Below are 20,372 nucleotides of genomic sequence, written 5' to 3'. Positions count from 1 at the left end.
TCTGCAGCATCCCCCAAACGTCCACTTCTTTATAGGCTGGAGGTTGAATCAACCTGTCCGTAAGAAATCAAAGCCTAGGACATAGCCGTGATCGAGATGTAAACACTGAGTTGTGACTAAAGGCCAGGCACAAGTATGAGCACTTTACACGTACTAGCTCTTTAGCCTAACCACCACCATAAAGCAGGTACTCTTACACTCACAGATGAAATGGAAGCACAGAAAAGTTGAGGAACTTGCCCAACTTCAGTCAGGGGGTGGAGGGGCCTGGATTTGAACCCAGCAATCTGGTTACAGATGCTAATCCCTTTGCCACCAAATATAGAAATAAATGAGGAAAGGGGAGCCAGAATAGCAGGGCACACCGTGCCTACCTAGGCCTGCCAGAAGAGAACAGAGGACCTAGAGTGGGAATGCTGGGCTTCTACGGCTCAAAGTGAATCCTGGGACACTAATAATAGCTACTTTTTATTGGGCGCTGACCATGTGCCAGGCACTGTGCAAGGGGGTTTTACATTTAATCCTCACAATAACCCCTTTGAGTGAGGTACTGTCATTCCCGCATTCCATCTACTAACGAGGAAGCTGACGCACAGAAGGGTTATGAACTTGCCCAATACCGGGAGGCCCCGCCAGGCGGGCTGCGGGGTGGAAGCAGCCCACGTGGCGCCCGGGAAGCGGAAAAGTGGCGGGGGCGGGGCCTGGCCAGGGCGGGGCCACAGATACCGGCGCGGCGCGGGCGAGCTTCTAGTGGGGTCGCACCTGTTGCGTGACTCCCCCACGGTCCAGCTACCGACGTCCCAGTCCAAGTACCCGGGGCGGGTTGGGGAGAAGCCGGGCCGAGTTCCGGGTGCCGCTCTCTGGGGAGCACGTGGTGTGCCCGCCTCTCGCGCGCCGGCCTTGGGGTCCCGGCTAGCCGGAGCAGCGGCGCCGCCGCGGCCGGTGGGCGTCCGCGCCCCCGCTCTGGAAGACCTGCCTTATTTCCCCCACCGCGGTGCCAGGGCAGGGCCCGCCGCAGCGACTCGGCCGGGGTCTGGGACCCAGCGCCCCGACCTCCCCTCGAGTCCCAGCTTGTCCCTTTGCGGGCAGCCTTCCCGGGGCCCCTCGGGACTCTGGCAGCATGGCCTCAGGTGAGTGCGCGTGGGTTGCGGGGAGGGCCTCCGGGCTAGGGCAGTGCGGGAGGCAGGATGACAGGAGGACCGAGGGAAGGCGGCCGGCTCGTTCTGGGAAGGAGCGCCTGTGTGTGGAAAGACAGAGGGGAGTCAGAAGAGACGGGGGTGTCTTTCACAGACCTCCAGACGAGCTCCTCCTGGCCGCCCTGCCGTCCTGGCGGGTCCCGTCTGCCGGACAGCGGCTCCCGGCGCCTCGCTCCTCTCTCAGTTCTACCCCATCCTCCCCGGAGAAGCAAAACCCGAGGCTCTGCCGCAGAGACGGGCAGGGTTTTCAGGGAAGAGTGAGCCACTCTGCCTGCCCTGAGAGGAATGTGTGCTGAGCGTGAAGGCAGGGGCTGGGTTCCTGTTCATTATGCTTTCTCTCGGGCTGGCTGGACCAGCTCACCTGGACTTTGCCCTGAAGCCCTGGCAAAGGGTGAGGAGGCTTCCTGGCGGGGTTTGTGGAGAGCTGGGTGCTGGCCTTTCTCCATCCGATTTTCTCTTTCTCCACCCCCCTCCCCCCCCAGGGCCATCCACCATCAGTCCTGGCACTCCAGGGGCTGAGGAAGGGAGGGGAGGGGTGAGGGGTGGGGAAGGAGGCAACCTCTGTGCCAGGTTGCCTAGACAACATCAGAAATCGTGGCCAGGGCCTCTTCCGCCTGCGGGGCCTCTGCTTCCTGCATCAGTCACTCCCGCTGGGGGCGGGGCGGAGGAAGAGGTTGGATGTGGCAGAGTGAGGCTCTTGCCGGTGCTGCTCAGACGCCCCCCGCCCGCCATCGTGCAGCCCCAGCCATGGCATCCTATGCATCTGCCCCCAGCAAGTCCAAAGCCAAATATCCCTTTAAGAAGCGGGCCAGCCTGCAGGCCTCCGCTGCAGTACAGGGTGAGTCTGTGCTTCCCGGCCTTGGACACACGCTCTGTCTCACCTCTTCTCATTCAGACCAATGGCCCCTCAGAGATGGGGGTGGGGGTGGGGTGGGGGCCTTCTCTGGTACCCTCTATGGTTGTGCCCCTCGGCCTCAGTACCAGGGAGAGCTGACTTGAGAGGTGGCATGGGGAGGAAGGTCGGGTGGGGGTGACTGAGGTTTAGGTGTCCCGGACATTGTCCTCTGTAACAAGGAGTGGATTCAGCAAGAGGTGTGTTTGCACACATGTCAGCGTGTGGATGTGCTTCGACAAATGTTTGCATGTGGAGTGTGTGTGAATGGAGTGGGAGTAGGAGGTGTGTGTAGGGCTGGCTGTCTGGTTTTTGGACCAGCCACACCGATTGGTGGCTGTGCATCACCAGGCAGGCTCAGGCTGTCCTTCTGTGACTGGCTCCTCTTTCCAGGACCCCCGACCTCGATAGCGGAGTCTTGACATCAGGGTGCACCTATTGCTGGCTGGCAACCGAGAGCTGGGAGACTCAGCTGTATGTTTGCTCATTCCTGGTCTGTGCGTGGGAGCCTTCTCGAGTATGGGGTGTCCTTCGGTCAGGCCTGTCTCGGGTGTTCAGGCTGTGCTGCGGGTATCTCTGTACCCTTTGATTCGGCTCCCCCTCTGGTAGGAATCTCTGCACCATTTGGAGCAAGCACTTTGGAGCAGGTGGTGTGGTGCAGCAGTCCCTGTGTTGGTGAGGGCTTGGCTCCCAGAGTCTGTGCTTGATACAGGTCTGCCTGCCACCCAGTGCCCCCAGGCCCGGTGGCTGAGGACCAGGTCAAGCGTACACCCCCTACGTCTCCTAGCAACTGTCTGTCCCTATAGCCTGAGCATCTCCCTCCTTTGTTGTTTATGCCATTGAAGATGCCTGGCCCAAGACCTGTACTGTCCCGAGGCCAGGTCTGTGCCATCCAGAAGGTATGTTCCCTGGGGCTGGGGCTGTACTAGTTGCCCTATTGCTGAACCAGAGAACTTTGGGTGGTAAAAGGGTCAGAGCATCTGAGACTCGTGAGTACCAGCCTGGGGTACCTCCGTGCCTACTGAGGCCTCCTTGGCAGGGAGTGAGAGACTACTGGACGAGAGGAAGATGGGGTACCCAGAATTCTGGAGTTGCTGGAATGCCTGTGGAGTGGCTGTGTGTATGGACTGGTGGGCTTTTGGTTGATTCTCCCCTGTGTGGATGGGTGTGGGGATACTATAGGCAGGATCCTAGTAGCACTGGACATGGGACAAGGGACCACAGGCAGCTAGCTGAGCCTTCTAGGCCCTGACCTCCTAGAGCCTGAAGTTTGCTCCTTCATGTTACTTCCACTGGAGGCGCTGCATCCCTGGCAGCCCTGTGCAGTGTTGTGGCAGGTCTGGGGGGATGGCTCTGGCTGCTGGAACTTGTCACCCTCCACATAGCCTTGGAGGCTCCAGGCCACCTCTCTGGGAGAAAGGATCAAAATTAGGGCTTTTGGCTCAGATCTTGAGGACCCAGCACAGATCAGCCATGGAAGTCTGTGCTCTGCTTCCCCGTGAGGGCTTACAAGTGTGGGGAGGACATATGTAGCATCAGGTACTTGGACAAGCAAGAACCTTAGACTCTGCCTTCCACCCTGGGGGTGGAGCAGGTACCCATCTTCCTTTCCCTTCCTGCTCTGCCCTCCACCAAGTAAGAGACAGCATCACTCCCTGTCACAACTTCCCTGCCAAATTCTGTCCTCTTCTCTGCCCTTTGCCAGTTGCCCTGGCTCCAGTGGGTGGGACTACGTGTGGAAAGTGTTTTGAGGGTCCCAGGAGTTCATAATTGCACATCCTTCTTGGCACAGTGCAGAACCCTGGCTGAGCCATTTATCTCTGGGAGTCTTTATCTCCGGGAGCCTTTCTTGGCAGCTCTGGCAGAGCAGGGCAGGAACCGCTTATCAACCCACTTATATAAGGACTTGAAGACTCCAGAAGTAGACTACAGAGTCAAACTAAGTCCTCCAAATTCTAGACGTTCTTCTCTCAAAACTCTCCTTCTCGACCATTTGTCCTGTCCCCAACTTAAGTCTGGGGCAAGGGTTGGAGATCTCATGGCTACCCCTGAGAAGGTGGGCAGTGGGAAGCCCTGACTTCCCAGTAACTGACTCCAAACAGGGCTAGGCCGTTGCCCTGGCTACCAGCCAGCTCCTCTCCCCAGCTCCCCTGACTCCCTGGAGGGACCTCCCAGGCGGGGCCCAGAGGACAGTCTATGGTGGGCAACAGGGCCTGGGCCGATGAGTGTGAGCTGAGGAGAGCTGTCCTGCCTTCCTTTTCCTTCCCCCTACCCTTTGGCCAGCCAGGCCCTGCCCACTCTCAGTTGTCTAGGGCAGTGGATTTTAAGAAGGCTTGGCCCCTCCCTGCCAGTCTGTCCCACCCATATCAGAAAACCCTGTTCTTCCTCCTTGGGGGCCCTCACATTTGACTGGGCTCTGGCACTGCACAGGTTAAGGCACTGTCAGTTTAGGGGTTCCTCTTAACTCCCAACTTTGAGGCCCCTTCCCTAATTCTTGGGCTCCCCTGAACTCCAGCCTCTGCTTGCCGCCATCCCAGGGTCTCCCCTCCTTGCAGCTGCACTTGGTACAGCCCGTGCCGGCCCCTGAGCTGTCCTGGGGGACAGGCTGCAGCTTCACTCAGCAAGCCGGCGGGCAAGGGGCGTAGGGCTGCTGGCTGGAGCTGCCTGAACTCGGCAGGTAGGGCTGGGGCAGGGGCGCGTGTGAGTGGACGTCTGGGTCCTGGATCTGGGGTGGCACTTCATCTCTCTCTTCCTTTTATCTGGCCTGGGGACCAGACTCTGGAGTACCGGGAAGTGGGCACAGAGACTTTAAGGCATGCTACCTAGGCAGATCCCTCAGTCCTTCCTGAAGCCAGGGCAGAAAGGGGAAGGGAGGGGTCTGGAGGGGAGCACCCCCAGAGCTGGCTGGGAGAGCCAGGTTGAGTGTGGAGGAGTTTCCCACCCGTGAGGTTGAGGCTGGAGAGCTTGAGGGAGGCCCCTCAGGGTGGGCTGGGAGCTCAGGCAGCCCCAACAGGCCAGCAGCTTCAAGGCTTATGGTGCCAGCCTACTGATGGTGCAACTGGAGAGTTCTGCCCCTCAATGGAGAGAGACCCCTGGCTTCTGATACTCCCCTTCCCAGGCCCTCCGTGGGGCCTCCGGCCCAGATCCTGGGGCCTCCCAGTGGCGCAGGCTGTTTGTGGCAGCTCCCTTTGGAGGGGCAGCCAGCAGTGGGAGGGCCAGGCTGGGGCCAGGCCACATCTTGGCAGCCCTGGGGTCCTGGGGGAGAGGGCAGGCCTCCAGGGAGGAGGCAGGGTTCCTGCTGCCAACCAGGTCCTCCATTTCCTCTCTTCCTCCCTTGAGGGCTGGTCCCTAGGTCAGAGCTAGTGGCTTCCCCTGTGGTTTACAGGACTGTGCTACCAGGTGGGGGCCCTGCTTCTCTGGGTGGAGATCTAGTAAGAGGCAGGTCTTGTCCTGGACTGCCTGCCCCGGGAGCTGTGGGCTGGGCATCCCTGTGGGGCCACCCGGTCCTTGGTGAGTGTCTGCTGTGTGTGCGCCTTTGCACACGTGCACGCATGTCAGGCACTCACCTGGGGGAGGTGCTTAACGGGAGGTTCTCACAGCAGGGGGTGTGGGCCCTAGTTCTCGGTTCAGGGTTCAGGTTCTTATTCTCGCAGTGAATGAATCCACTTGTTCCATGGCCAGACTCACGACCCCCAACCCCAGCCTGGAGTGGGCGAGGGGCCCCCTGGTTGCACTGTGAGGGTAAAGCTTGTGAAACCCACATGCAGGCTCACTCCTCAGCCCCAGGGACCCGCTTTCTGGGCCCATTTTGGCCTTTCTTCAGGGTTGGCCTGGGACGGGCAGGGACACAGGGCTTCTACGGACACCCAGGCTCTGTCCACTCCCGCCCCCAGTCCACTGACCCAACCACTGTCTCCACAGAGGCCCGGAGTGGGCTGGGAGCCCCTCCGCTGCAGTCCGCCCGCTCCGTGCCGGGGCCCGCCCCCTGCCTCAAGCACTTCCCCCTCGACCTGCGCACTTCCATGGATGGCAAATGCAAGGAGATCGCCGAGGTATCGCCTGGCCCCGCCCCATGTCCCCTCACCGCGGGGGTCCCCACGCCCTGCCTCTGCCCCCTTCAGCCCCTACCCCAGCTGCCCCTCCCCATCCTTTGGGGTCCCGGGTCCCCACCTCCTGTTGCTCTCAGCCTGTCTGAGGCCCTGCCGGGGAGGACCCCAGGGGCCAAGGCCGGGCTCTGACCCTCTCCTGGCTGCGCCTGCCTTCCTCCCACCAGGAGCTGTTCAGCCGCTCGCTGGCCGAGAGCGAGCTCCGGAGCGCCCCCTACGAGTTCCCCGAGGAGAGCCCCATCGAGCAGCTGGAGGAGCGGCGGCAGCGCCTGGAGCGGCAGATCAGCCAGGACGTCAAGTGCGCTCCCCCGGCCTCCAGGGCCTGGCCACAGCCTAGCCTGCTGAGCCCCTCCTTGGTCCCCTTCCCTTCCCCTCTCCCTTGGGGGCCCCCTGGGAGGCAGCCTAGAGCATGAGCTGTGGAGCCAGGCTGCTGGAGCTTTCGTTCCGTGTTCTGCCCACCACTGTGCCCTGGAACATGTTGCTTAACTTGTGGGTCTGTTGTCTCGGCTCTAAAGTGGGGTAGGACCAGTGCCCGTGGCAGGGGGTTCTCCCTCCGTGGAGGTCATGGTGACAGGCACCTGTGTGCTTCCAGGCCTGGTGCTGGGGGCTGGGGGAGGGGAATGCATCTGCCCGACCTCTCACCCCTTTCACCTCCAGGCTGGAGCCGGACATTTTGCTTCGGGCCAAGCAAGACTTCCTGAAGACTGATAGTGACTCAGACTTACAGTGAGCAGGGCAGAGGGGCGAGGGGGATGCTGAGGTGGGACCTGGGCTGCTGCTGGCCCCCACCCATCCCCATCCACGTCCCCGTGCAGGCTGTACAAGGAGCAGGGCGAGGGCCAGGGTGACCGGGGCCTGCGGGAGCGTGACGGGCTGCTGGAAAGGGAGTTCCAACGGGTCACCATCTCCGGGGAGGAGAAGTGTGGCGTGAGTGTGGGGCGGGGCTTGGGTCTCCACCCCTAGGTGTCCCCAGGAGCCCGTCCAGCCCAGGGAGTTGGGGGTGGAGGCTGGTGGCCCTGGTTCTCCTTTTCAAAGCCGGGGTGGTGTGAACGCACCAGGACCGCGTGGTCTGAATGTTTCTGGGATTAGGGCCTGTGCAGATGGGGAGAAGGGGCCTGGGGTCAGAGGTCCAGGCGGGTGATCACACGTCCCTGCCTCCAGGTGCCATTCACAGACCTGCTGGACGCAGCCAAAAGTGTGGTGCGGGCCCTGTTCATCAGGGAGAAGTACATGGCGCTGGCGCTGCAGAGCTGCTGCCCCACCACCCGCCGCTATCTGCAGCAGCTGGCTGAGAAGCCTCTGGAGACGCGGACCTATGAGCAGGGCCCTGAGACGCCCGTGTCTGCTGGTAGGGCCCCGCATCCCTGCCCCATCCAAGTGCCTGCATCTCCCGGGCTCCCTGAGCTCAGGACCCAGGAGCCTCTGCTCTGTCTGCTTCTCCACCCATCTGGGCTCACCCTGGCTTCTTGGTGGGGCGCTGGGAGGGCAGGGGTTAGAGGTTGGGGTGGGAGCAGCCCTTCGGGGTCCTTTGGTGTCTCACCTCCCACGGGGCCTGGCCCTGACTCCACCTTCACACCCCGCAGACGCCCCGGTGCACCCCCCTGCGCTGGAGCAGCACCCCTACGAGCACTGCGAGCCCAGCACCATGCCCGGGGACCTGGGCTTTGGCCTGCGCATGGTGCGTGGCGTGGTACACGTCTACACGCGCAGGGAGCTCGATGAGCAGTAAGAGGGGCTGGCCTGGGTTGGGGGAAGGTGCTTGGGAGGTTGCTTTGGCCCCGGGGAGGGGCTGGAGGGCCCGGCTTGCTCTCCTCAGCCCAGTTTCCCCCACATGCCAGTTGCTCAGAGCTGGAGCTGCCGTACCCCGACCTGCAGGAATTTGTGGCTGATGTCAATGTGCTGATGGCCCTGATTATCAACGGCCCCATGTGAGCCCCGCCCCCTTGGGTGTCCTGCCTCAGACCCCACACCTAGGCAGTTCCCCCGTACTCATCTGTCCCTCAGCCTGACCCTATTGTCCCCTCCCTCCGTCTGCTACCCAGGCCTCCCCACCCATGGCGCCTCCTTTGCATCCTGAGTCCCTTACCTTGTTGTCTCCCCAACCCCCTGCCCAGAAAGTCGTTCTGCTACCGCCGGCTGCAGTACCTGAGCTCCAAGTTCCAGATGCACGTGCTGCTCAACGAGATGAAGGAGCTGGCCGCCCAGAAGAAGGTGCCACACCGAGATTTCTACAACATCCGCAAGGTGGGCCCTCACTGCCCTCGACATAGGCCCTCGCCCAGCTTCCACCTCAAGGGCTGGCGTCCCCTCCCCACCCCTTGCCACCCCCAGATCCAGTTTGTGAGGCCTCTTCCATCGTGCTGCCCTGACCTTCCTGGCCGGGCCTCTGGTGGACCCAGCCGCCTCCCGTCTCCCCTGTAGGTGGACACACACATCCACGCCTCGTCCTGCATGAACCAGAAGCACCTGCTGCGCTTCATCAAGCGGGCGATGAAGCGGCATCTGGAGGAGATCGTGCACGTGGAGCAGGGCCGTGAGCAGACGCTGCGGGAGGTCTTCGAGAGCATGAATCTCACCGCCTACGACCTGAGCGTGGACACTCTCGACGTGCACGCGGTCTGTCCTGGCAGCCTGGGGCAGGGTGGCCGCGTCAGGGCAGGGGCCAGGCAATGACACCGGGTCTGCCCTTCTCCCCCAGGACAGAAACACCTTCCATCGCTTCGACAAGTTCAATGCGAAGTACAACCCCATTGGGGAGTCTGTCCTCCGAGAGATCTTCATCAAGACCGACAACAGGGTCTCCGGGAAGTACTTTGCTCACATCATCAAGGTGAGGAGGCGTGGCCACCAGGGCCCGGTGCACAGGAGGGGCCTGTGGGTAGCCCGCCCCAGAGTGAGCGAGTTCGCAGAGGGGGAGGAGGATGGTAAGAGGTGTGATGAGGTCAGGCTGGACACATGTGGTAGGTGCAGAGACAGGTAGGTGGGGCAGGGCTGGGGCAGAAGCTTGGGTGTGACAGTTGCTGTGAGTGTGAGGTCACGGATGTGACAGCTGCACCATGCACGTCTCTCAGGAGGTGATGTCGGACCTGGAGGAGAGCAAATACCAGAATGCGGAGCTGCGGCTCTCCATCTACGGGCGCTCGAGGGACGAGTGGGACAAGCTGGCGCGCTGGGCCGTCATGCACCGTGTCCACTCACCCAACGTGCGCTGGCTCGTACAGGTGCCCCGCCTCTTGTGAGTGTGCCTCGGAGTGGAAAGAACCTGGAGGGCTGGGAGCAGGGCTGCCTCCTGCCCTCCTAGGATGGCGGAGTAGAGGAGGGGCCTTCCTGGTTCCATCCTGGTCTGCCCAGCATGGTCCACCTTGGTGTCATCTCTTTCTCAGTTTGGTTCTCAGAGCAGATTCTGATCCTTACTGGCCTACTGGGCTTCCTCACCCCCTGGCTAACACATGCGTGTGTGTGTTTCTTGTCTGCAGTGATGTGTACCGTACCAAGGGCCAGCTGGCTAACTTCCAGGAGATGCTGGAGAACATCTTCTTGCCGCTGTTCGAAGCCACCGTGCACCCTGCCAGCCACCCAGAGCTGCACCTCTTCCTGGAGCATGTGAGTAGGCAGCCCGGGGCTGGGGCGTGGGGAGACTGGCTGGCCAAGGGCCCAGCTGCAGGTCTGGGCCTGACTGCAGGCTCCTGTGCCAGGTGGACGGCTTTGATAGCGTGGATGACGAGTCCAAGCCTGAGAACCATGTCTTCAACCTGGAGAGCCCCCTCCCTGAGACCTGGGTGGAGGAGGACAACCCACCCTATGCTTACTACCTGTACTACACCTTCGCCAACATGGCCGTGCTGAACCACCTGCGCAGGTGCCTGCGCCCCAGGGCCGTGTCTCTGCTCACCCAGCGGACCTCCCTCTGAGCCTGCCCTAGGCTGGGGCCACTGGAGTCCTGACCCACCTCTTATCCCCACACCTGGATTGGATGGGTTTTTCTTGGCCCCTGGGGCTGTGTCTCTCATCCCTCACTGCTAAGGACCCACTCTCGCCCCCCACTATGCCAGGCCCACCTGAGGGCACGCACGTGCCAGGATGGGGGCTCGGGTCCAGGCCAGCCCAGGCTCAGGAGCTGACCCTGTCTCTGTGCCCCCAGGCAGAGGGGCTTCCACACGTTCGTGCTGAGGCCACACTGTGGGGAGGCTGGGCCCATCCACCACCTGGTATCGGCCTTCATGTTGGCTGAGAACATCTCCCACGGGCTGCTGCTGCGCAAGGTCAGGGTCTGCACCCCCAGCCTCCCCTCCCAGCGGCTAACCTTCCTCCACTGGGACCCTCCAGCAGCGGACCCACCTCCTCACCAAGCCCCGAGTGTGGATCCCCCTTCCCAGTACAACTAACCCTCTGCGCCATGTGGACCCCGCCCCCACCCCGTGGATTCTGGCTGTAACCCACCCCCCGCACAGCAGACACAGCCTGGACTCCTCCTGGTACTGCCCCCACCCTCCCTGCCCTCTTGTGGTCTGTACCCTCCAGGACCAGCATGTCCTTGCCGGCCTCGAGGCCACCTGACAAGCCCTCCCTCCCTCCCGGCGCCCAGGCCCCCGTCCTGCAGTACCTGTATTACCTGGCCCAGATTGGCATCGCCATGTCCCCGCTCAGCAACAACAGCCTCTTCCTTAGCTACCACCGGAACCCGCTACCCGAGTACCTGTCTCGTGGCCTCATGGTCTCGCTGTCCACCGATGACCCTCTGCAGTTCCACTTCACCAAGGTCAGAAGCTGGCAGGTAGTGGGCAGGCAGTGGGCAGGCAGGCCCCCTGAGATGCCGGGACACCCGGTGCTGGGGCCTGTCAGGGCTGGTGCTGCCCCCTTCTGGTGGCGTGCAGCATTGTCAGAGGCCCGCTTGTCCCACTGCATGTCCCACCGGGGTGGAGGGCCTGGGCCTGGCTGGGCCTGGCTGAGGGAGTCTGGCTTGTGCAGGAGCCGCTGATGGAGGAGTACAGCATCGCTACCCAGGTGTGGAAGCTCAGCTCCTGTGACATGTGTGAGCTGGCCCGAAACAGTGTGCTCATGAGTGGCTTCTCCCATAAGGTACTGGACTGCTCCCCAGCCTGCCTGGACCTTGCTGTCCTCTCAGCCTTGGCATCTGGGAAGGCCCTGGGGCCCCTGACCCTGGGACGGCTCAGGGTTGGGGCTGGCCCCTCGGAGCTGACTGTAGCCCTGCCCGTTCCCCCCACACCCCGCAGGTAAAGAGCCACTGGCTGGGACCCAACTACACCAAGGAGGGCCCTGAGGGCAATGACATCCGCCGTACCAACGTGCCGGATATCCGTGTGGGCTACCGCCATGAGACCCTGTGCCAGGAGCTGGCGCTCATCACACAGGCCGTCCAGAGTGAGATGCTGGAGACCATCCCGGAGGAGGCAGGCCTCACCATGAGCCCAGGGCCTCAGTGAGCCCAGCCCAGGCAGCATCCACCACATCTCGGCACCCTGACCACGTTTTATTCTCGGACCCCTCCCACTGTGTTGTGGTCTCTGCACGTCTCTGTTCTTTGTTGCTGTCCTGCATGTCTCTGACCATGTACCTGGGCCATCTCAGTGGAAAGGATGCCCAGGAACCTGCATTTCTGTTGTCTTAGCCCAGGTGGTACCCGATGGCTGAGAGCTTGGGGGTTGGCTCTGCCCCAGGATTCTCTGAAGGCTGGCAGTCCCGTGTGTGTCTCCAGCATCCACAGGGGCCTGGGTGGTTGTAGGGGGCTGGCCCCCTCTAACCTTTGGGGTCCAACCTGGACGAATCCAAGCTTTGGTCAGGACCCAAGTTTAGGCTCCACCTTGTTTATGTAGCTTTTACTCCGGCCTGACACCCAAGCTGAGGGGCAGCCATGTGGGGCCTGTGCACAGCCTGCTGTGGGCATGAGCTGCTGAACGTGCGCTGAGCTCAGTCGCGACCCTCTGCTCCCCAGTCATGTGGGGATGACCTTGGGCCTTGGAGGGGCTGGACCAGGAGCTTTACACTCATCACCTCCACCAAGTCACTGCCCCAGCAGCCTTCTCTGTCCTTTTTCCAGTCCACATGCTCCTGTGGTGTCAGCTTCCTCTGTCTCTGTGGGAGGGGCGGCCAGCGTGCTGTGTCTGGGACCCCTGCGGCCTGGAGGCCCTGTGTCTGCCGCTAGCCCCGCGGGTGGGTGTCCCCAGCGTGGTCCCCAGGGTTTTGACCAGACCTGGATCCCAGCTGGCCCCAGTGCCGTGTTCTGGATTGAGGCCTTTACTGTGAAATGCAGTGTTTCATACAATCCCATCTTTCCTAGTGCATGGAAAATAAAGATTATTTAAGTAATGAGGCAGGTGGGGTCTCTGTTGGAAGGAGGAGAGCCCTGGCGGGGGGAAGGTTGGGGGTCAGGAGCGTTTTTGGATGGAGATTCAGCAGATTCTGATGGGAGGGACTGGGCTTGGGTAATGTGCATTTTGCACGTGGAAACTGTCACAGGAAGCTGTGGAAGAGAGGAGGTGATCTGCTATCCCCAGGCCCTCACCCAGCTTTCTCCATCCGAGGGGCCTATCTGGCCCCAGGTCTGGGGCACATCCCTGTTAGGCCAGCTGAGGGGATGGCATCCTCCTGCCGCCTTGGACTCCTGCACCTACAAGGAGACCTGAAGGCAGTGATTCTCAAACTCAGGATCTTCTGGGCAGCTTGTTTAAAATGCAGATTTCCAGGTTCTGTTCTCAGACATTTGGATTATGTAGGTGAAGGATTTGGCACAGAAGGTAGGCTCCCTGGGGGATTGTATCGCCAAGGGTTGAAGCAATCCGGTGCATTCTGAATAAGCCTTAACCAACTCGGCTTCTGTCTTGTGCTTAACACAAGAATTTCTGGAGCACCTCTTCGGGCACAGAGGTTACTGGAGTTTGTTTCCTGTGTAAGGGAGGAAGGTAGAGTGAGCTCTGTGCTGGGCAGCGTCCTGGGAGGGTGACAGAGAAGCCTATTGTTGACGCTGTCTGGTGGCGCCTGCAAGCCTCCTGGTGGGGAGAGAAGACCGGCTTCCGTAGCAATTAGCCCAAGCAGCAGGAGCCTGTCTGTAAGTGAGGGCCGGTGAGGGAGCGGGAAGGCGCTGGCTTCCTCCTCCCTGCTCCACTCATGCTGCCCAGCCCGTCCTGACTCTCCCAGGCACAGCAGCCGGTTTGGCCCTGGGTGCCCTGGGCAGAACTCCCCCCTGACCTGCCCCCCGGCCTCCTGAGGGCCACTAGCCAGCCCCTCCCAGCCTCCAAGGTCTCTCCTAACCGATTTGTTCGAGCCATTTACGTATCATTGAACTGAATGTTAGAGCTGAACAGTGAGTGGGAGATGCTCCAATTCTGGTGGGGTTCTGGTTGGGGAAACAGGCTTAGTGAAAGTGTCCAGTGGCAGTGGCAGGACTGAGACTGCAGGGCAGAGAAGGGTCCAGGGCCTGTGCATGCACCCCCCCCCCCTTCCCCCAGGGCTGGGCTGCTCTGCTGAAGGATGAGCTTTTTCTCCAAGAGTAAGGGGGTCTTTTCAAGGAGGTGGACACGCTTAGTAATGAAAACATGCTGTCTTCTCTTCATTTGTGAAACAAGGAAGGGGGGTTGAAAGATCTCTAGAAGGCTCCTTGAAGGCAAGCATGGCCTGTCTCGTTTGCCAGTGCTCGCACAGCGAGGGTTCCAGGTTGACGCCTTCAATTTGTCATTTAATAGAACCCTTTGTTCATTCTTCTCAGTGTGTTCTGAGGTCTAGCTCTAATTTAAAGGGTTTCTTAGTAACCTCTCCACTGTTGTTTTGTTTTTATAACTCACAGTTTTCTAGTTGCTCAGAAGTTTTTCTCTCAAACATTTATTCAGAGCAAAGGATTTTCCCCCTATTATTTATTTTTATTCCATATGTTTTACTCGTCTGTTGACAAGGTAGATAAAAGGAACATCAGACACAAGGTTTTCACAATCACACAGTCACATTGTGAAAGCTATATCATTATACAATCATCATCAAGAATCAAAGCTACTGGAACACAGCTCTACATTTGCAGGCAGTTCCCTCCAGCCTCTCCATTACATCTTGACTAACAAAGTGATCTCTATTTAATGCGTAAGAATAACCTCCAGGATAACCTCTCTGGAATCTCTCAGCCATTGACACTTTATTTTGTCTCATTTCACTCTTCCCCTTTATTTTGTCTGATTTCACTCTTCCCCGTTTTGGCCGAGAAGGTTTTCTCAATCCCTTGATGCTGAGTCCCAGCTCGTTCTAGGATTTCTGTTCCACGTTGCCAGGAATGTCCACACCCCTGGGAGTCATGTCCCACGTAGACAATAGGCTGGGGGCTCAGCCTGTTGCTTTGGTTGTCCCCACTGCTTGTGAGAATATCAAGAATTCAACTTGGGGAAGTTGAATTTTCCCCCTTTCTCACCATTCCCCGAAGGGGATTAGAGCAAAGGATTTTTAAACAGGAAAGTCTTAATGCTGTTTTTTTTTTGTTGTTGGAAAAGAAAGGCATCTCATTAAAGAAACGAAAATAAAAGAAAATGGGAAGAAGAAAAAAAAATGCTACTCATAATCTACTAATTTCACCAAATATTTGTTGACCATCTGCTGCATGCCTTTATATTTTTTACTATGTTTGATATATTTTATATATATTTATATTTATATTTTTACTTTGTTTTTATATATTTATATATTCCTTTCACTCTTTTTTGAAAAGGATATTTTTAAGAACTGAGATCTTATATGTATGGCTTAGTGCTTTCACAACTATTTTAACCTAAGTCCACATATCATTAAAATACTCTTTGTGAATATAAATTGTCCCACTGTGAACCTCATCATAATTGACTATCCTGGCACATCTGTCAGGAGTAAGTTTGGTCTAATGTCAAGGCTGAGAGCATCATTCTGGAGCTAGACCACCAGGGTTTGAATTTTGACTGTCACTTTCTGGCCGTGTGACCTTAAGCAAGTCCCTTCCTCTCTCTGTGCTTCAGTCTCCTCACCAGTTTCATGGGGATAATAATAAAATTTTCCACATAGGTTGATTTTGGGCTTTTTCAGTCACTAGATATAAAGAACTTAGCAAGCTCTCAAAAAATATTAGCTAGTAGTAGCTTTGCATAGAGGACTTTACAGATTATTTCCCTAATCTAGATGCTCATGAGTGAAATTATCAAGTTCAAGATTTAATAATTTTTACCACTCTTGATAGAAATGAGTTGAAAGCTTGTAAATGAATTTAAAGCAAGATTTAAAGTCATCTTGTGGCCTTCTCCCTCCCCAGCTCCTGCTATGCCCCTGCCTCCTTCCGCCTCTCTCCTGTTTTGTAATCCCATCATGTCCCTCCCTGTGACCTGCCTGGGAGGGGCGTGGATGTCTTTATAAAGTAGGGAGCATCTTTGCATGGCTCCAGCCTCAGAGTCTTACATAGAGAGGGGAGGGGCATGAGGGTGGGTGACAGAGGGAGTTTAAAAATCAGTTTGCTGGGCGGGCCACGGTGGCTCAGCAGGCAAAAATGCTCACCTGCCATGCTAGAGGACCCAGGTTTGATTCCCGGTGCCTGCCCATGTTTTAAAAAAAAAAAAATCAATTTCCTTTGGAAGGACCCATGCAGAGCACAAGAGACAGGCAAATGAGCCTGTCCTGCAGGGCCATCCCTGAGTGAGGTGTACACTGGGGCTGTCCCTTGTCAATCACATCACAGGACATTGCAGACTGGGCTGTACCAAGGGCACATGTGCCAGGCCATACCCTACGTGGGTTCACCTCCCTGGGCCATTTGGAGTGGGTGGTCTCTGCAGCTGGAGATGGGCGTCACAAGCAGTGGGCAGACCAGACCTTTCAAAGGCCTGGGGAACATTGTAAATCTGGAAGAAAAACCTTGGGGGATGCAAAATATGAAAAAGGCAAAGTCGAAATTTGATATGAATGTTTAATTACATGCCTTCGGAAAGTAGCGTGTCGACTTTAATACTTGCTAAGTTTAGTATCCAAACAAATGTCATGATATTTGAAAACAATTTCTAAGTTGGAACTTTGACAGGAGCTACAGAGTCTGCAAGATGATCGAAGAGAAATCATAGCCAGTAGTAAATTAAATGGGTTACTCAGAGTCAAATAATTTCCACAGCACATTTATAAAAATCCTTTCCAATTTAAATCCAAGCCTGGTTCTATTTAATAGTGGGAGTGGAGGCATTTCTAATGTTTGTTTCGATGGGGGTGAAGTCTCCAAGAATCAGATACAGAGGGTCTGAGAAGGGCTGGAAGTAGCCTTTCCCTGCAGTCCTGCTCTGGGCCACAGCAGGGGTCAGCTTAGCTTCTGGTCCAGCCCGTCCCTCTCCCTCTCAGCCTCCCACCTCCCGAAATGCACTGGGCAGATTCAGAGCACCAAAGCTGTCGTGGGTTGTTTCCTCTAAATCTGCACAACAGCCACAGGTGGCTGGGGTTTCTGTCCCCATTTTGCAGATGAGAAACTGTCTTGGGTTTGAAATGCTATTGCTCCTTTTATCAGCTCGGCAAGTTACTCCTCTCTGACTTCCTAGGCTTAAAGCAGATATGGAAAGAGGAATGTCTACCAATCTGTTACCAGCCTGTGCTCCCAAAGAAGCAACTAGAACATGTTTGCCCCTGCAGTATGTGTCTTCCATGGTGGAGTAAAACGCTTACTGAGTGCCTGGCACTGGACTAAGTACTTGATAAGCATGATGCATTTAGTGTTCAAAAGGACTCTGCATGGGAGCTATCCTCCTCCTCCTCCTCCTCTTCTGGGAGATAAACTAGAGGTTCAGAGAGGTTAAGTAACTTATCTAAAGGTAACCCAGCAAGGAAATGGCAGAGTTGGAACTTGAACCTAGTGCGATCTGTCCACAAAGCGTTCCTCCCCCTCCACCGTGGCTCCTACAGTATGGCCGTGCGTGCCATGTCTGGTGGTGGTGGTGGTATCTTTGTAGGAGTGGGGTGCTGAGGGAAGGGACAGCATCTGGCTCTGGTGAGCAGCTGGACTGGTGTGAGTGAAGCTGGCGGCAGATGGGCCCTGGCAGAGGCTCCTGCAGCGTCCTGGGTGTGAGTGCCAGGGACCGGAGCATTGGCAGCAGGGGTGGAGAGGAATTTTTCAAGGGAGGCAGTTAAGACCAGTGGTTAGGACGGGGGTGACAGAGCAGGTCCCAGCATATGTGAGTGGCTGGCACTGGAGAATGTGAAAGTCCTGAGATGTCGGTGAGCACTAAATGGGCCACAAACCCCACTCCTCTCTGTTGCCTCACACTTGGCCCAATCCACCCATCAACAGGGAAGTATCTGCATTTGTGGTCCTTAGGCTAAAAATCACTCTGTCATGGTTCAGCTCTGTCACTTATTAGCTGTGAAATCTTGGGCTAATTATATGAACCCTGAGCTTCAGTTCTCTTATGTATAAAATGGAGATACCAGTGTCCATTGCATTGGTTTGTTATGGTTATTAAATGCTCTATATAAAGCTCTTAGCGAAGGGATTAGCACGCAGGAACCTACAATCCTTAGTGACAGGTAGCTATGATGCCTCAGGAGATGCTGATGCTCGATATTGGAAGAGAAGGGAATCGTACATCACACTTGAGACCGAGCCCAGGGGCCTAGGTTATTTACGGCATTACTGTCAGAAACAGGGACGTTAGAGGGCTGGTGTAGGGGAGGCTCGTCCCTTTTTGGAGACAATAACGGTAATATCACGTTTATTTTGTACTGTATAATTTTCTGTACTTAATTCTTATCACAGCCTGGTGAATTGGACAGGAGTGTACTCTTTCCTACCAGCAGCCTCAAATCCCTTCTGCAACAAGAACAAGTAGGAATCTAAACAGAGATAGTGAACTGCTATCGGTGCAAAGTGGAAGACTCTACAGAGGGTCCCAGTGGGCCCATAACTTCCCAGGTCCCAGGGCTAGGAAGCGGCCAGTTGGGACAAGGACCCAGAGCTGGACTCTTGGCCCAGGGCTCTCCTCATCTCTGAGCTTCCTCTGGACCCTGCTGAGAGCTGGGGGAGGCCTGGGGAGAGGACAGAATGGAGGTGGGTCGGGGGCTCCGAGGACAGAGCGTAGTTGGAAGGGGCGGTGGTTGGAGAGCCAGGAGCCAGGTGCAGGGTTGACTAAGGCCACTGAGGTTTCTTTAACTGCCCTGGCTCCTCTTTCTTCTCCTTGCCTCGGGCCTGAGCGCCTTCTGCAAGAACCCCTGTTCCCTCCGTCGGTGACTGGAGGCCCCGGCTCCCGGGTGCACCTCCCTTGGCCCCTGCCCACCACCCTCATCTCAGCCTCCCACCCAGCTCCTTCTCTTCTGCTCCTCCCCCTGCCAGCCAACGTCCTGTCTCTGAATAACTTTTCTTTTTTGAGTATTCATGTATTTAAACAAATTTTGTGATACTGTTTTAGTCTCCTAAGCTGCTCAAGCCAATACCACAAAATGGATTGGGTTAAACAATGAGAACTTATTTGCTTAGTTTTGAGGCTAAAAGACAGTCCAAATCAAGGCCCATCAAACATGAATCCACGTGATGCCGTGAAAGTATCTTTGCATGTGTTGTTAACATCTGCAACCAGTGACTTTAAGTAAAGGAAATTGTCTTTGATAATCTGGGTTGGCCTCATTCGATCATTTGAAAAGAGCAAAAACTGAGCTTTCCCTGGGGAATAACAAATTCTACCCAACACTGCTGCATCAGCTCCTGCCTCAGTTTCCAGCCAGCCCGCCTGCCTGCCTGTCCTACAGATTTTGGATTTGCCAGCCCCTGGTCATGTAAGCCAGTGCCCACCCCCTCTCTCTTTCTATCTCTACCTCTCTATCATCTGTCTCTGCCTCTGTCCTTCTCTATCCATGTCTACATCTTCTCCATCTCTACCTCTACCTGGAGAAGCCTGACTGATGTGGAGGTCAAGATGGAGAAGAGTTTCAGGAGGCCGCCTGGTGGCGGGGCTGGCTCAGCATGGCAGACCCTTGCTCTGTCATAGCATCCGGAGGTTACTGCATAGGAACTCACTCCCTCCAACCGACCTCACAGCAGACAGGCAGGGGGCATACATTGAAACGACTTACTGGGTTGTAATAAGGACTCAAAATTCCAAGCATAGGCTATTTTAAGAAGTCACCTTGAAGTGACTTGGTGACCAGTGGCTGGAGCCAGGATCTTGAACAGCTTAGTTTGGCCCTGGGCCTCATTCTCCTTTGCACCCAAGTGCCCAGGGCAGACCCATGCTAACCCATAAAGCGAGTTCAGAAAAAGGCGCTCCTTCCTGGGTGGAGACAGCCTCCTGTTGGGGAGCTCGGCTTGGTTACCAGCGCGCAGCCTGGCTCCCTGTCACCCAGAAGCTCTCGCGCAGCGCATAACCTGCTCACCGTACGCGGCGGCCTGGCCCTGAGGTCTCTGGGTGGTTGCAGCCTGAGGGGGCACAAGCAGCAGCAGTATCCCTGGTGACCCAGTGCCAGCGGCTCCCATTCTTGTTTTTGGAAGACAACACCTAGCTGGGTCTGGGAGTCCAAGCAGCATCCTGCACAAGCTCATAAATCAGCTAAGAGGACAGCTTCCTGGCTCTACCCCAGTCCTTCCCAGAGCTCCCTGGGCACCTCAGACACCCGTGGAAGTGGTCATGCTCATGCCATGGCAGTCCCCCAGGGTGGTCTGCCTTGAGTGCTGGAGCCCAGGTTATGAGGTGTCCAGGCTCTGTCCTTCCCCCTGTTCCTGGGGCACCAGGTACCTTCCCAGGCTCCTTAAACACCTGAGTCATAGCAAACCTTCGTGTGAATTAGGAAGAGGTGGCCCCTCTGGGCAGACATAGCCCCGAGGGTTCACAGGCTGATGGCATCTTTGGGTAAAGTAAAGAGTGTTCCTTTCTTCAGGTGGCTGCAGCAGAGGCTGTGCAAGTTCTTCTGTCAGCAGAAGGGAGACCAGAGCTCAGCTTCCACTCGCCCCTTGAGAGCCTTTGTGCAGTGCCCCGTGTGTCCACCGGGTGGCCGTACTGAGACCCTTGGGAGCATAGCTCCTGCTTCTGCCTGCAGCGCCCTGCTCCGGGACACCCATGCCCACTAAGGCATGCAGTGGGCACCACCCACCAGCCCAGCAGACAGGCTGGCTCAGGCCAGGACCCCCTAGGAGGAGAGCTGTTCAGGGGTTAGTGATGTGGGCGCCCTTCCTCCTGGGCAAGGCTGGAGACACGGTCC

The 20,372-nt window shown here is 57.2% G+C and overlaps 1 protein-coding gene across 4 annotated transcripts; it reads left to right on the top strand.

Moving 5' to 3' along the window:
- The first annotated feature begins 911 nt into the window (after nt 1-911).
- On the top strand, nt 912-15,599 carry AMPD2 (adenosine monophosphate deaminase 2). 4 transcript variants are annotated; one of them, XM_077119992.1, is made up of 18 exons: nt 912-1,130; nt 6,010-6,140; nt 6,362-6,492; nt 6,852-6,920; nt 7,010-7,121; nt 7,356-7,542; nt 7,778-7,919; nt 8,033-8,122; nt 8,309-8,438; nt 8,616-8,810; nt 8,893-9,024; nt 9,266-9,429; nt 9,671-9,797; nt 9,890-10,053; nt 10,336-10,456; nt 10,780-10,953; nt 11,163-11,273; nt 11,429-15,599. In XM_077119992.1, the coding sequence occupies exons 1-18, from the start codon at nt 1,121-1,123 to the stop codon at nt 11,636-11,638; spliced, it is 2,400 nt and encodes a 799-aa protein (XP_076976107.1). In that variant the 5' UTR covers nt 912-1,120; the 3' UTR covers nt 11,639-15,599. The 4 variants fall into 4 exon arrangements, with proteins under 4 accessions (XP_076976107.1, XP_076976106.1, XP_076976108.1 ...); XM_077119991.1 differs by lacking the exon at nt 912-1,130 and adding an exon at nt 1,158-2,034; XM_077119993.1 differs by lacking the exon at nt 912-1,130 and adding an exon at nt 4,598-4,765.
- Nucleotides 15,600-20,372: the final 4,773 nt, after the last annotated feature.

This window comes from Tamandua tetradactyla, chromosome 11 (assembly GCF_023851605.1).
Source record: "Tamandua tetradactyla isolate mTamTet1 chromosome 11, mTamTet1.pri, whole genome shotgun sequence".
NCBI classification, from domain to species: Eukaryota; Metazoa; Chordata; class Mammalia; order Pilosa; family Myrmecophagidae; genus Tamandua; species Tamandua tetradactyla.
Note: the sequence above shows the minus strand (reverse complement) of the source record. Positions and strands in the feature narration are given on the sequence as shown.